Below are 13,885 nucleotides of genomic sequence, written 5' to 3'. Positions count from 1 at the left end.
GTGTCCAAGAGTTTCACTCCTTTCTTTTGTGGAAACAGCCTCCACCCCCAGGCAAATGGGAAATCGGGTTGGCCTTGACTTACAGCTTGCATGGGTGTGGTGGAGGCAGGGTGTTTCAGTAAGGATGATGTTGTCATTTGCCTCTGTGTTTCCAGTAAAAGGAAACTGGTATTGGAGTCCCAGGAAACAGCAGTCGGGGAAAATATAAAACATCAAGTCCAAGAGAGTGAGAAAAAAGAAAAGACAAACTTTCTGGTGGAGGAAGCAGTAGGTTGTGGGGTCACAGTTTTTCTAAGTGCACACCCCTGCAGCAGAGTAACCAGTCAGGGCTGGGGGAAAATTAGGATAGTTAACTGTTAGGCATGTAGGGCTGTGTTTGCATGTTTAGCATGGCATAAATTATTCAAAGTCCTGATGGACTTTAATATTCTAACCAACTCTCATTTCCTTATTTTGCAATTAGATTAGCTTAAAGAGAAACTGGTAGCTTTTGGAGAACTGTTGAATTTTGGAGAACTGTATCCACAGCTGCTTTCTTTTTCTCCATTTAGTTTGCCTGAAGCTTGCTGGCCACTGTGTAGGCTCCTGTGTGGCTGGGGCTGTCTGAGCCAAGAACAGCTTCAGGGCTGCCATCCTTTTCTGGACAGTGGCAGCATGGGTTACATCAGGCAAGCCTTTGGGAGAGACAGATGAAGTTGGATTTCAAAAATGCAATGATGCCTGGAAACTGCCTATCCTGGAAGTCCTATCTGGAGGGGGCTGGGACAATCTGCGGAATGTGGATATGGGATGGGTGATGGACTTGACTTACACCAACTGCAGGACAACTGAGGATGGACAGTATATCATCTCTGATGAAATCCTCACCATTCCCCAGAAACAGAGCAACCTGGAGATCAACTCAGAAATCCTGGAATCTTGGGTTAATTACCAGAGAAGTATCTCCTACTACATCAACACAGATTTCTGTCTTTATTCCAAAGTCAATGCCAAGTTCTCTGCTGAGTTCCAGAGAATGAAAACACTTCAAGTGAAGGACAAAGCTATAACTACCCGAGTTCAGGTTAGAAACCTTGTCTACACAGTCAAAATCAACCCAACTTTAGAGCTAAGCTCAGGTTTTAGGAAGGAGCTCCTTGACATCTCTGACCGTCTAGAGAACAACCAGACAAGGATGGCCACCTACCTGGCAGAACTCCTGGTGCTCAACTATGGCACCCATGTCATCACCAGTGTCAACGCTGGGGCTGCTCTTATTCAGGAGGACCACATCAAGGCCTCCTTCTTCCAAGACAGCCAGAGCAGTCGTAGTGCCGCGACCGCCTCTGCTGGACTTGCCTTCCAAAACACTGTGAACTTCACATTTGAGGAAAACCATACCTCGCAGAATGTCCTCACCAAGAGCTACCTCTCAAACTGAACCAACTCCAGGGTGCAGAGCACTGGAGGGGTTCCTTTTTACCCAGGCATCACCCTCCAGGCCTGGCAGCAGGGTATCACCAACCACCTGGTGGCCATCGACCGCTCTGGCCTGCCGCTGCATTTCTTCATCAACCCCAACATGCTGCCTGACTTGCCAGGCCCCCTGGTGAAGAAGGTGTCAAAGACGGTGGAAACTGCTGTGAAACGCTATTACACATTCAATACCAACCCTGGCTGCACAGATCTCAATTCTCCCTACTTCAATTTTCAGGCCAACACTGATGATGTCTCCTGCGAAGGGAAAATGACCAACTTCTCTTTCAGTGGGGTTTATCAGAAATGCAGCCAGTTCTCAGGGAATAAAAATGTTGTTCTCTGCCCAAAGTTGGAGCAGAAGAATCCACTCACTGGTGATTTCTCCTGCCCCTCTGGCTGCTCCTCGGTGCACCTGCTATCCAAGACTTGCGAGGAGTGTTACAACCACCTGGAGTGTCATGAGAAGTGCACCCTCCTTGTCTTCTGCAAGACCGTGTGTGAAGATGTGTTCCAGGTGGCAAAGGGTGAATTTAGGGCTTTTTGGTGTGTGGCCAGTAGCCAAGTGCCTGACAACTCAGGACTGCTTTTCAGCGGCCTCTTCAACAGCAAGAGCATAAACCCCATGACAAATGCACAGTCATGCCCAACTGGCTACTTTCCATGGAGACTCTTTGAAAACCTCAAGGTATGCATTTCCCAGGACTATGAGTTGGGAAGCAGGTTTGCGGTCCCTTTTGGTGGGTTCTTCAGCTGCACAGTTGGGAACCCCTGGTGGTTCCAGCCACATCCAAAGATTTAGGGGCACCTTGCCTGAAAAAGTGTCCGAGAGGCTTCAGCCAGCACCTAGCCCTCATCAGCAATGGATGCCAAGTGTCCTACTGTGTCAAGGCTGGGCTCTTTACAGAAAAGTTCCTTCCCCCTGCTAGTCTCCTGCCTTTCACCCAGCCGCCCCTTATGAGTGAGGCTGATGCCAACACTGTCATAGTGACCAGTTCTGAGAATGTGAGATCCTAGATTAAAGATTCCCAGACCCACCAGTGGAGGCTGGGAGAACCATTAGAGCTGCGCAGCACCATGAGTGCCATCCATAGGGATGGTGGTGGTCTGTCAGGAGGGGCTACGGCTGGTATCGTAGTGGGAGCCACCACCATTCTGGCTGTTGTCATCACCCTGGCCATCTATGGCACCCGGAAATTCAAGAAGAGGGGATACTTGGCATTTTGGAAGAGGCAGAGTTTGGTTCCAGGCACTGCAGCAACTGGAGACAATCCTGACCAAGAGCAGGGACAGAGTCCAGCTTAAATCTCTCCCTGAAAAGGATTTCTCTCATCTCCAAACAGCATGGTCATTTCTGATTACTTCTATTTTCCTAAGTGTTGAAATGGCAAGTGCGACCAAATCACATAGAAATTTGTGACTTCTTGTTTAGGTCTCTGGGCCAGGCAATTCATATTGCTACATGGACAAGGGTGGGGTTGGGGAGAGGGAACAGTTGGGACTCTTGAAGCAAAAGCCATCCTGGGACTAAAATAAGAAGCAGGTGTCCTTTCCCAATGTGTCACTTTCTTCACCTGAATGCATTCGTGTAAAAACAGAGAAGGGGGAATGTTAACATTTGGATTTGGAAACTATGCATTTACTCTGAAGTCTGCAGTGGTTTTCAACGTGTGTGCTGTAAGAATTTCTGCTTAAATGCATCTCTCTCTCTCCCCACCACCCTCTTTAAAGTTGTCTGGATTTCATGCTTCTAGAGCCTGGCAAAACCCTGAAAAGACACAAGTCCTACTTGGCCACTGCTTTTTAACTTTTAGGGCTCCCTGTTGACAGACTGTGTTATCTCCTCCATGTCATCTAAACAGCATCTGAAAAGAAAGATGTTGCCTGCACCAATTCCACTTTTTTCCAGCTTCCCCATGAAGTCTTCCTTAGACCAGACCACTCTTGGACTTCTGACTAGTGTCATGAAGTCCTCCAAAAATATTTTAACATACAAGCTTCTATTAGTAGGTCAATGGGGAAGGGACAGTTTGTAGACAAGGAGTAAGGAAAGACAGATAAAAACTGAAAAAGATTCTCGTGCTCAAGAGAAACTGAAATTCTTACCCACAACCAACTACCTGATTCCGTCCTGTTAGCTCATCACAAATGGGGCATTGAAAGGAGCTGTAGATTTGGATAGACCAAATTTTATGGATTTATGTTCTATGTTACCAAAGTACAACCCCTTCCTCTTCCAAGGATGGTCCTTACCCTTCCCGTCTTCCTGTTATATGCACACACACACACGCCACATTTCAATAAGTTTGCATTGTTCTGGGTGTGAAAAAGGCAAGAAGTTAAAGTAAGCCCACATCTAAGTATTATTTCTTCCCTAAGACCAAAACAGAGTAGATAACACCAATTATGGACCCTACTTTTTTTCCCCACAGAAAGGGAGCTGACACGATCAAATCCATGTTTTCAAATGAACTGAAAAATGCATCCAGCACCATTTGTAACACATTTATTTCAGTTCCAGGCTGAGAGCCCTGGGGCAGTTAGCAGGACACGATTGTCAGTTGGCAATAGTTGGGGCTTTACTCAATTTTAATACCAATCTCATCTGATTGTAATTACTCCACTACTGTCATGTTTCCCCACAAAATGTTTTTTAAAGGATACATTTATTCACCGAATCAAATATCATTACTGATTTATCTTCTATGAAGGATGACTGTTCTCTTTGTTAATGTTCACAATCAAGATCTTGGGCTGAAAAGAGGCCCTTCATCCAAGGAGTTTGAAGTATCACGGCGTGTGGGAAGGTGGGAAGCAGGATACCCATTCATTTCCAACTGAGATACAGAGAAGTGAGTCACAGAATTTGAGCCCTGCTCTCCTGACTGCCCAGCCAAGGACACTGATTTCTATAGCCCCTTTACTTAACTCTGCCTCTTAAGCATTAAAACGTTCTTCTAAACCTCTGAGTGTTTTGTGGGTTCTGAGTGTTTTGTACGTTTTAGCCAAGTTAACCACTTGTCTGCAAATACTGACTTTCCTATGAATTCTTTGAAGATTATTGAGTCAGAAAGGAAAAATATAGCCCCAAATTCCCAGGCTTTTAATGAATTAACTGCCTATTGAAATGAGAAGTTCTTCACAAACTTATATTCCCACTAACAAGATTGCACATAAATATGCATTAAAGTATGTACTAAGAAACCCTCTGTCCAACGGCTCATGCATATGAAGTCCGAACATGGGAGTTTGCCAGTTGCATTCATCAAGTCGTTTTGCGGAGTCAGATCCCTGATGCAAGAGCTCACAGGCTCTGCCTTCCAAGTCCTGGGTCCCTAACTGGTAACCTTAGGCTGGGGTCTGTGGGGAGACCAACCCTGGCTTCCAAGAAAACCACATTCCATGGACTATCAGAAATAGACACAGATTTGGGTGACAAAGGAGGCTCTGCATTTACATTTTATTTTTGTGTTCTTGTCAGTTTTGAGATGATTAACATTAAACATTTATTTGAGAAACAACAGGCAGAAGCAACAATTCAAACATACTTCATATTGCAGTCAGGCGAAGGAACCTTTAAAAATGAACATTCACAATTTTAAAGATGGTTTTTCTCCCACATGTTCACTTACTTATTTTCCCAGCCATATTGTCTGTTCCGTTAGGTGAAGAGTCTAACCAGGTCAAATGTGTGGGTGAAAACAATGTGGAAGATATATTTTTTAAGTGGGGGCTGAAGGGACTTTTCCCGCACCCAGTGGCAGGGCTTGTGGTTGCCCTCAGGAAGATAACCCAAATCCCTCACAGAATAGGTGCACTAATCTACAAAAGGCGGAAGGTTAACAACAGCAACAATTTTGTGGTTGTTCATTTGCCGTTTATTGTTCTGCACAGACACCTCATGAACACCAGGTGGCGATGTCCTCTCTCAGAGCAACACCAAGGACTTCAAAACACTCCAGTTACAAACAGAACAATTCACATTAGGACATTCACCTGCCTCTCCCAGAACCCCCAATCTAATGCCGGGAACTACAGAAAAGGAAAGGGGTCAGGGGTTCTTTCTTGTACCACATGAGCATTCCCCCAATTCTCTCATGCATACAACAGTGCATCACCGAGACGAGTACTTTTGACCAAGTATAAAACCACAGAGACAACCAAATTTAACAAAAATGGGAAGAGAATGAAAACACAAAGGCACCCACAGCCACGTATACACAATTAACCTTTTAGGGGATGGGCACCTGACGAGGTTTGTCTCCACTTACATTTGCCATCCCTGGAGACTCTGGAAGGGCGAAACTAGGCTGCTGGTGCTAAGACCATGAAAGGGAAGGCATGGAATCCCTTACTTGGGCCAGGAGAGCACAGCAGGGCTTCTGGCGGGAAAACACCCTGTGTCAAGGTAGTAGATGCACAGGTCTCAGCTGGCAGGGTTCTCACTGAAATCTAGACTGCACCTTTCCAGGTTGGCACAAGAGAAAGGGCAGAGGAATGGTCCCCGCCTTGCTGGGCATAGTGTTAGAAAGGAAATTCAAGATCCCTACTGCCCAGAAAGCCACACAAGAACAGCACGAGGATGAGGAAATCTCACTGGACATCTGTAGAGAGGACAAGAAATGGGGCACCGACACAATCAAAACCCAGGGGAAAAGGCTTGAAGGTATGAAAACGACCTCTCCAAGTGGTATTGCCACAGGCACAGCGGCTCCCTTTCCATCTTGAGTCCTCTTCCTTCTGCTCCTGGCCACCCCTTTCCCCACCTATACCTTCTTCTCCCTGACATGGGGAAATTGATCTCTCCCCAATGCCTAATTCCATTGTGAAAGTCCGTCTTCTTTTCTTCCCCACCTTCTACTGCCTCATTGTGTCTTTCTTCCCAAGAACCCTCAGCCTATTTCTTCACCCCTCTGTGGCCATCTTTCTGTGGCCTAGAAGTCCAGCAGATACTTGACCAGGTTGCTAAAGGCAGAGATGGCATGAGACTCTCCAAATTATATCTGGTAACCTGGCAATGGGCATCGGTGTGACATTAAACATCGCAGGGATGGCTCTTTTATTTAACTCAGGTGTTTCCTTGCTAAGTGTGGGAGGAAATTGCCCTGTGGTTCAGTAAGCTCGAGACCATTATCACTCTGGAGGTACTTAGGCAGTCCAAAGCAAATAATTATCTCATTGATTAGTACTTTTATTACCTCAGAGGCTTTCTCTGTCTGGCATGGGAATACTTCTACCCACTTACTGAAGGTATCCACCCATACGAAGAGATGCTGGATGTCCCTTATCCTTGGAATATGGGTGAAATCCATCTGCCAGTCTTTCCTTGGAAAAGAATAGGCTCCTATTCTTTGTGTTCTGGGGGAAGAATCTGTTAGTTGGAGTTATTTTTAAGGCAAGCCTCATAAACATTAAGTATCTGTTTGATCGTTTTAAATAAATTTTTACCTATTGCCATCCTCTGATTGTCACCACCCTGAGAGCTGAAAGCTCTTTCCCTGAGAGGTGGTCCATTATGTCTCCACAGGAGAATATTGAGGGTTTTTCTTTTATGGAGCCTGTCCAGATCAGGGGGACCTCAAGTGGATCAGAAATATGGGGCACTCTTGCTGCCAATTTAGCTTGGTCTGCCAACTTATTTCGCTCGGCTATTTTATCTGTCCCCTTTTGGTGGCCTTTACAATGTATTACTGCCACTTCCTATGGAAAGAAGATTGAGAATAGTAGCCTGTCAATTTCCTGATGGTGTTTAATGGGACACCCATTGGCTGTGAGGAAGCATCTCTCTTTCCAGATAGTGCTAAGGGCATGGAGAACTAAGAAAGCATACTTAGTATAAATATTAACTGCTGTATTAGCGTTCTCTAGAGGGACAGATCTAATAAGATATATATATCATATATAAGGTATATATCACATATATTTTATATATCTTATATATGATATATATATCTTATATATGATATATATATATAAGATATATATGATATATATATAAGATATCTTATATATGATATATATGATATCTTATATATCTTATATATGATATGTATCCTATGTATCATATTATATATGATATGTATCATATATAAGATATACATCATATATAATATATATCTTAATTATGATACATATATATTATATAATATATATGTATCATAATATATTATATATAATAATATATTATATATTAATTATATATAATAATATATATTATATATTAATTATATATAATTAATATATATTATATATTATATATTTAAATACAAAGCAGCAGTCAGAGTAGTCTGATTCATGTAGAGTTCTGGCACTGGCTAATTAATCATGGTGTTCCTAGAAGTGAAATTGATAGGAAGCCTACTGCATTCCTATCAATATATATTAATATATATAATATATATTAATTATACATAATAAATGCAATACATATTTATAGATAATATATATTAATTATATATAATAAATGCAATATATATTTATATATTATATATTAATTATACATAATAAATATATAATATATAATAAGTATGTAACATATCATATATAATATATAATTATATATGTAATATAATTATATATTATATATGATATGTTATATATTATATATGATATATAATATGTTATATTATATATAATATGTTATATATCATATAATACGTTATATATCATATAATACGTTATATATTATATATAATATGTTATATATCATATAATATGTTATATATTATATATTATATATAATATGTATAATATATAAGATATATAATATATAAAATACATCCTATATAATATATGATATATATAATTATATGATATGTATCATATATAATTATATATGATATATTAATATATCATATATTATATGATACATATCATATATAAGATATATATTATATGATACATATCATATATAAGATATATATTATATGATACATATCATATATAAGATATATATTATATGATACATATCATATATAAGATATATATTATATGATACATATCATATATAAGATATATATTATATGACACATATCATATATAAGATATATAAAAGATACATATGATATATATGATTTATATAAAAGATATATGTGGTATATATGATATATATCATATATAAGATATATATAAAAGATATATATGATATATATATATATATATGATTTTCTTATTAACTCGCGTGATCACAAGGTCCCACAATAGGCCATCTGCAAGCTGAGGGGCAAGGAAGCCAGCCTGAGTCCCAAAACTGAAGAACTTGGAGTCCAATGTTTGAGAGCAGGAAGCATCCAGCATGGGATAAAGATGTAGGCTGGGAGGCTAGGCCAGCCTAATCTCTTCACGTTTAGCCATGCTGGCAGTTGATTAGATGGTGCCCACCCATATTAAGGGTGGGTCTGCCTTTCCCACCCCACTGACTCAAAATGTTAATCTCCTTTGACAACACCCTCACAGACACCCACAGGATCAATACTTTGGATCTTTCAATCCAGTCAAGTCGACACTCAGTATTAACCATCATAAGTCCACCACTTGTCAACTTGAACCCATACACATCTCCTAAGATCATACGTAATCTTCAAAAAGGACAATAATAAAGTCATAACTACACTTAACATAATACAACTATCCTTCATACAACTGGAAATGCACCAATCCCCAACCCAAATACTATTACATAAAGTTAACAATACTTAAATTCTGATATGAAGTCAAAAAATCTTATGTCACATAATAAAGGAAAACTGAAATGAAATGAAGATATTTTCTTAGTAGAAGTGTGTACATGCACAAACATGTTTTTAACAAAAGAAGGAGGAAATCATAATGATAACTACAGTCCTCATTTCTGCAGCTGATTATATGGTCAGAGCTGGTATTGATAACTACTTTCTTCTACTATCCATTCTGTATTCCCTTTGCCTTCAGCAAGCACCTCAGCAGGTTGTGGATTTTTTCCTGGTGGAGTGACCCAAACCTTTATTTCTGAAGGGTCTGGGCCATTTGTAGTTCTGCCTAGATTGGACTGTTACAGTTTTCCATTGACCTTAATCACAGGGTATGGCAATACTAAGAGAGACCCTAATGGATCTCATGTATTCCATGCATACTCTTCCTTACCTCCATTGTGGAATAGTAGACTGATTTCGTCTTGACAGTCCGGGTTAATCACCCCAGCCAACACTGTAACTCCCTTCTTATCCTGTTGACTTAAAAGTAGGAGGAGCTCAAAGTGTCCAGGTGGCAATCTTAACTTCCAGTTTAATGGAATCATTGTTGTGTCACCTGGTGGCAGCCTTCCTCCCTCTGGAACTAAGTCCTCTAGGCCAGCAGAACATAACATTGTGGAAACAGGAAGTAAAAATTTTGCTACTGAACACTAGGGGTGGTGGTGAGTGGTGCCATTTCCACTTTCACCCCTTGATTCCTGGACCCGTAAGTCTTGGCTGTGGGAGAAACATATTGGATGCTGATTCAGAGCATATGCAGCCTTCTGGAGAGCTTTGTCTCAGCCCTGCAAAGTATTGTCACCTAGTTGACATTGTAGTTGTGAGTTCAAAAGGCCATTCCACCATCCTATCAATCCAGCTGCTTCAGGATAATGGGGAACATGGTAAGACCAGCGAATTCCATGAGCACAAGTCAACTGCCACACTTCTTTAGCCATAATGTGAGTGCCTTCGTCAGAGGCAATGCTGTGTAGAATACCACGATGGTGAATAAGGCATTCTGTGAGTCCACAGGTGGTAGTCTTGGTAGAAGCATTGTGTGCAAGATAGGCAAACCCATATCTGGAGTAAGTGTCTATTCCAGTGCGGACAAACCTCTACCCTTTTCTTAATGGAAGAGGTCCAATATAATCAACCTGCCACCAGGTAGGTTACTGAGGCTGATTACTCTGAGGATTAGTGCCATTTCGAGAGCTCAGTGTTGGTTTCTGCTGCTGGCAAATTGGGCACTCAGCAGTGGCCATAGCCAGTACAGCCTTGATGATTGAAAGTCCATGTTGCTGAGCCCATGGGTAACCTCCATCCCTGCCACCATGGACACTTTGTTCATGGGCCCATTGAATGATGACAAGGGTGTCTGGGGAAAAGCTGAGTGGTGTCCACAGAACTTGTCACCCTATCCACTTGATTATTAAAATCCTCCTCTGCTGAGGTCACCCGTTGGTGAGCACTCACATGGGATACAAATGTCTTCACAGTTTTTGACCACTGAGAGAGGTCCATCCACACACCTCTTCCCCAAATCTCTTTATCCTCATTTTTCCAATCACGCTTCTTCCAAGTCCCCAAATACCCAGCCAAACCATTGGCTGCAGTCCATGAATCAGTATATAATCGCACATCTGGCCATTTCTCCTTCTATGCAAAGTGCACAGCCTGGTGCACTGCTCGAAGTTCTGCCCACTGGGAAGACTTCCTTTTACTGCTTCAGGGATGTCCTAGAAAGGGGCTGCAGTGCTGCAGCTCTCCACTTTTGGGTGGTGCCTGCATATTGTTTGTGAACCCAGGCCTTAGTCTTCTCTTCCTCTGTCAACTGATCATAGGGAACTCTCCATGAGGCCATCGGCTCAGGCTTGGGGAGAGAAGGCAGGGTGACAGGAGTGGAGACCATGGGCATTTGAGCCACTTCCTCATGTAACATACCTGTGCCCTTGGGACCTGCTCATGCGCGATCACATATATACCACTTCCATTTGATGATGGAATGCTGCTGTGCGTGACCCACTTTATGGCTAGTTGGGTTAGAAAGCACCCAGTTTATGACAGGCAGTTCAGGTTCCATGATGACTTGATAACCCACAGTCAAACGTTCAGTTTCCGTGAAAGCCCAGTAACAGGCCAAGAACTGTCTCTCCAAAGGAGAATAGTATCTGCAGAAGATGGCAGGGCCTTGCTCCAAAATCCTAGAGGCCTCTGCTGTGATTCACCTATGGGGGCCTGCCAAAGCCTCCAAACAGCAACCCTATCTGCTACTGACACCTCAAGCACCATTAGATCTGCTGGGTCATATGACCCAAGTGGCAGAGCAGCTTGCACAGCAGCCTGGACCTGTTGCAGAGCCTTCTCTTGTCTTGGACCCGACTCAAAACTGGCAACCTTTTGGGTCACTTGATAAATGGGCCAGAGTAACAAACCCAAATGAGAAATGTATTGCCTCCAAAATCCAAATCATCCCACTAGGCTTTGTACCTCTTTCTTGGTTGTAGGAGGGGCCAAGTGCAGCAACTTATCCTTCATCTTCGAAGGAATATCTCCACAGGCTCCACACCACTGGACCCCCAGAAATTTTACTGAGGGCTGGGCACAGTGGCTCATGCCTGTAATTCCAGCATTTTGGGAGACTGAGGTGGACAGATCACCTGAGGCCAGGAGTTCGAGACCAGCCTGGCCAACATGGCGAAACCCTGTCTCTACTAAAAATACAAAAGTTAGCCAGGCTTGGTGGTGTGCACCTGTAATCTCAGCTACTCAGGAGGCTGAGGCAAGAGAATCGCTTGAACCCAGGAGGCAGAGGTTGCAGTGAGCCAAGATCATGCCACTGCACTCCAGCCTGGGTGATGGAGCAAGAATACATCTCAAAAAAAAAAAAAAAGAAAAGAAAAGAAATTTTACTGAGGTGGAAAGTCCCTGAATTTTAGTTGGATTTATTTCCCATCCTCTGGCACACAAATGTCTCATCAGTAAGTCCAGTGTGTCTGCTACTTCCTTTTCACTGGATCCAGTTAGCATAATGTCATCAATATAATGGAACAGTATGATATCTTGTGGCAGTGAAAAGCAATCAAGTTCTCTCCGAATAAGATTATGACACAAAGCCAGATAGATGATATACCCTTGAGTAGGACAGTAAAGGTATATTGCTGGCCTTGCCAGCTGAAGGCAGATTGCTTCTGGTGGGCCTTATGGACAAGAATAGAGAAAAAGGCATTTGCCAAGTCAATGGCTGCATACCAGGTACCAGGAGATGTGTTAATTTGTTCAAGCAATGAAACCACATCTGGTACAGCAGCTGCAATTGGAGTCACCACTTGGCTAAGCTTATGATAACCCACTGTCATTCTGCAAGATCCATCTGTCTTCTGCACAGGCCAAATGGGAGATTTGAATGGGAATGTGGTGGGAATCACCGTCCCTGTATCTTTCAAGTCCTTGATGGTGGCACTAATCTCCACAATCCCTCTGGGGATGCAATTTTGTTTTTGATTTACTATTTTTCTAGGTAGAGGCAGCTCTAATGGCTTCCTTTTGGCCTTTCCCACAAAATAGCCCTCACCCTACCAGTCACAGAGCCAATGTGGGAATTCTGCCAGCTGCTAAGTATGTCTGTGCCAATTATGCATTGTGGCACTGGGGAAATGACCACAGAATGAGTCCGGGGACCCACTGCACCCATTGTAAGTCAGGCCTGAACTAAAATTTCATTAATTACCTGACCTCCATAAGCCCCTACTTTAACTGGAGGACTACAATGATGTTTTGGGTCCCCCAGAATCAACATCAGCTTAGAGTCAGTGTCTAGTAGTCTTTGAAATGTCTGATCATTTCCTTTTCACAGGTAATGCACAGTTACCCTAGTAACAAGGCCAGAGGTCTCTTTGGGGAAGGATGGGAGAAAGATTAACAGCATAAATTGTCGGTAGTGTAATAGGGTCCTTCCCCAAGAGGACCTGGCCTCCCCTTCATTCAAGGGGTTCTGGGTCTGTAAACTGGCTTAAGTCTGGAAATTGACTGAGGGGCTGTGATTCTCTATTTTTATAATTTGAATTTGTCTTTTTTTTCCATTTGACCTAGAAGATTCCTGCTTGTATGAATCAAGTAGGAATGCAGTAGGCTTCCTATCAATTTCACTTCTAGGAACACCATGATTAATTAGCCAGTGCCAGAACGCTACATGAGTCAGACTGCTCTGATTGCTGCTTTGCCTCTGCTGTCCATTACGGTAGCTACACCCACCTTGCCTTTGATGGTTGAGTGCCACCACTTGGCTCCTGCCACCTAGGGATCCAATTTTTCCCATTGCATTTAAATTTTGCAGTTGAGTGACTGCAGTTCCCACTGGTAGATCTGACATACAGAGAAGAGCAATTACAGGGCCTTTCAAAGATGCAGGTGCTTCCCTCACAAATCTATTTCACAAGGCATTGGTCAAGGGCATATCTTCTGGCCCTCCCAGCTGGGATAAGTAGGTCTAATATGACTAATTTACTCCACCATCCCAATCTCCCTAAGCCTTTGAATCCCTTTCTCTACATTAAACCAAGGGACATCAGGCATTTCCAGCTTGCTCATTTTTTAATCCATATTTCAGCTAACCAAGCAAATAAACTATTAGAACTTTTTCTAATTCCCTGAGCTGCAATATTAAATGCAGAGTCCTACTTAATTGGCCCAAATCAATAAATTCAGCCTAATCCATCTCT

General features: G+C 42.4%; 1 protein-coding gene across 1 annotated transcript; it reads left to right on the top strand.

The window, feature by feature from the left end:
• The first annotated feature begins 90 nt into the window (after positions 1–90).
• LOC101144761 (macrophage-expressed gene 1 protein-like) lies at positions 91–2,760 on the top strand. The gene is given in 3 exon segments (XM_019035812.3): positions 91–267; positions 614–2,225; positions 2,228–2,760. Coding segments are annotated over 3 exon segments (2,322 nt in total).
• The last annotated feature ends 11,125 nt before the right edge of the window (positions 2,761–13,885 follow it).

This window comes from Gorilla gorilla, chromosome 9, assembly GCF_029281585.2.
Source record: "Gorilla gorilla gorilla isolate KB3781 chromosome 9, NHGRI_mGorGor1-v2.1_pri, whole genome shotgun sequence".
Lineage (NCBI taxonomy): Eukaryota > Metazoa > Chordata > Mammalia > Primates > Hominidae > Gorilla > Gorilla gorilla.
Note: the sequence above shows the minus strand (reverse complement) of the source record. Positions and strands in the feature narration are given on the sequence as shown.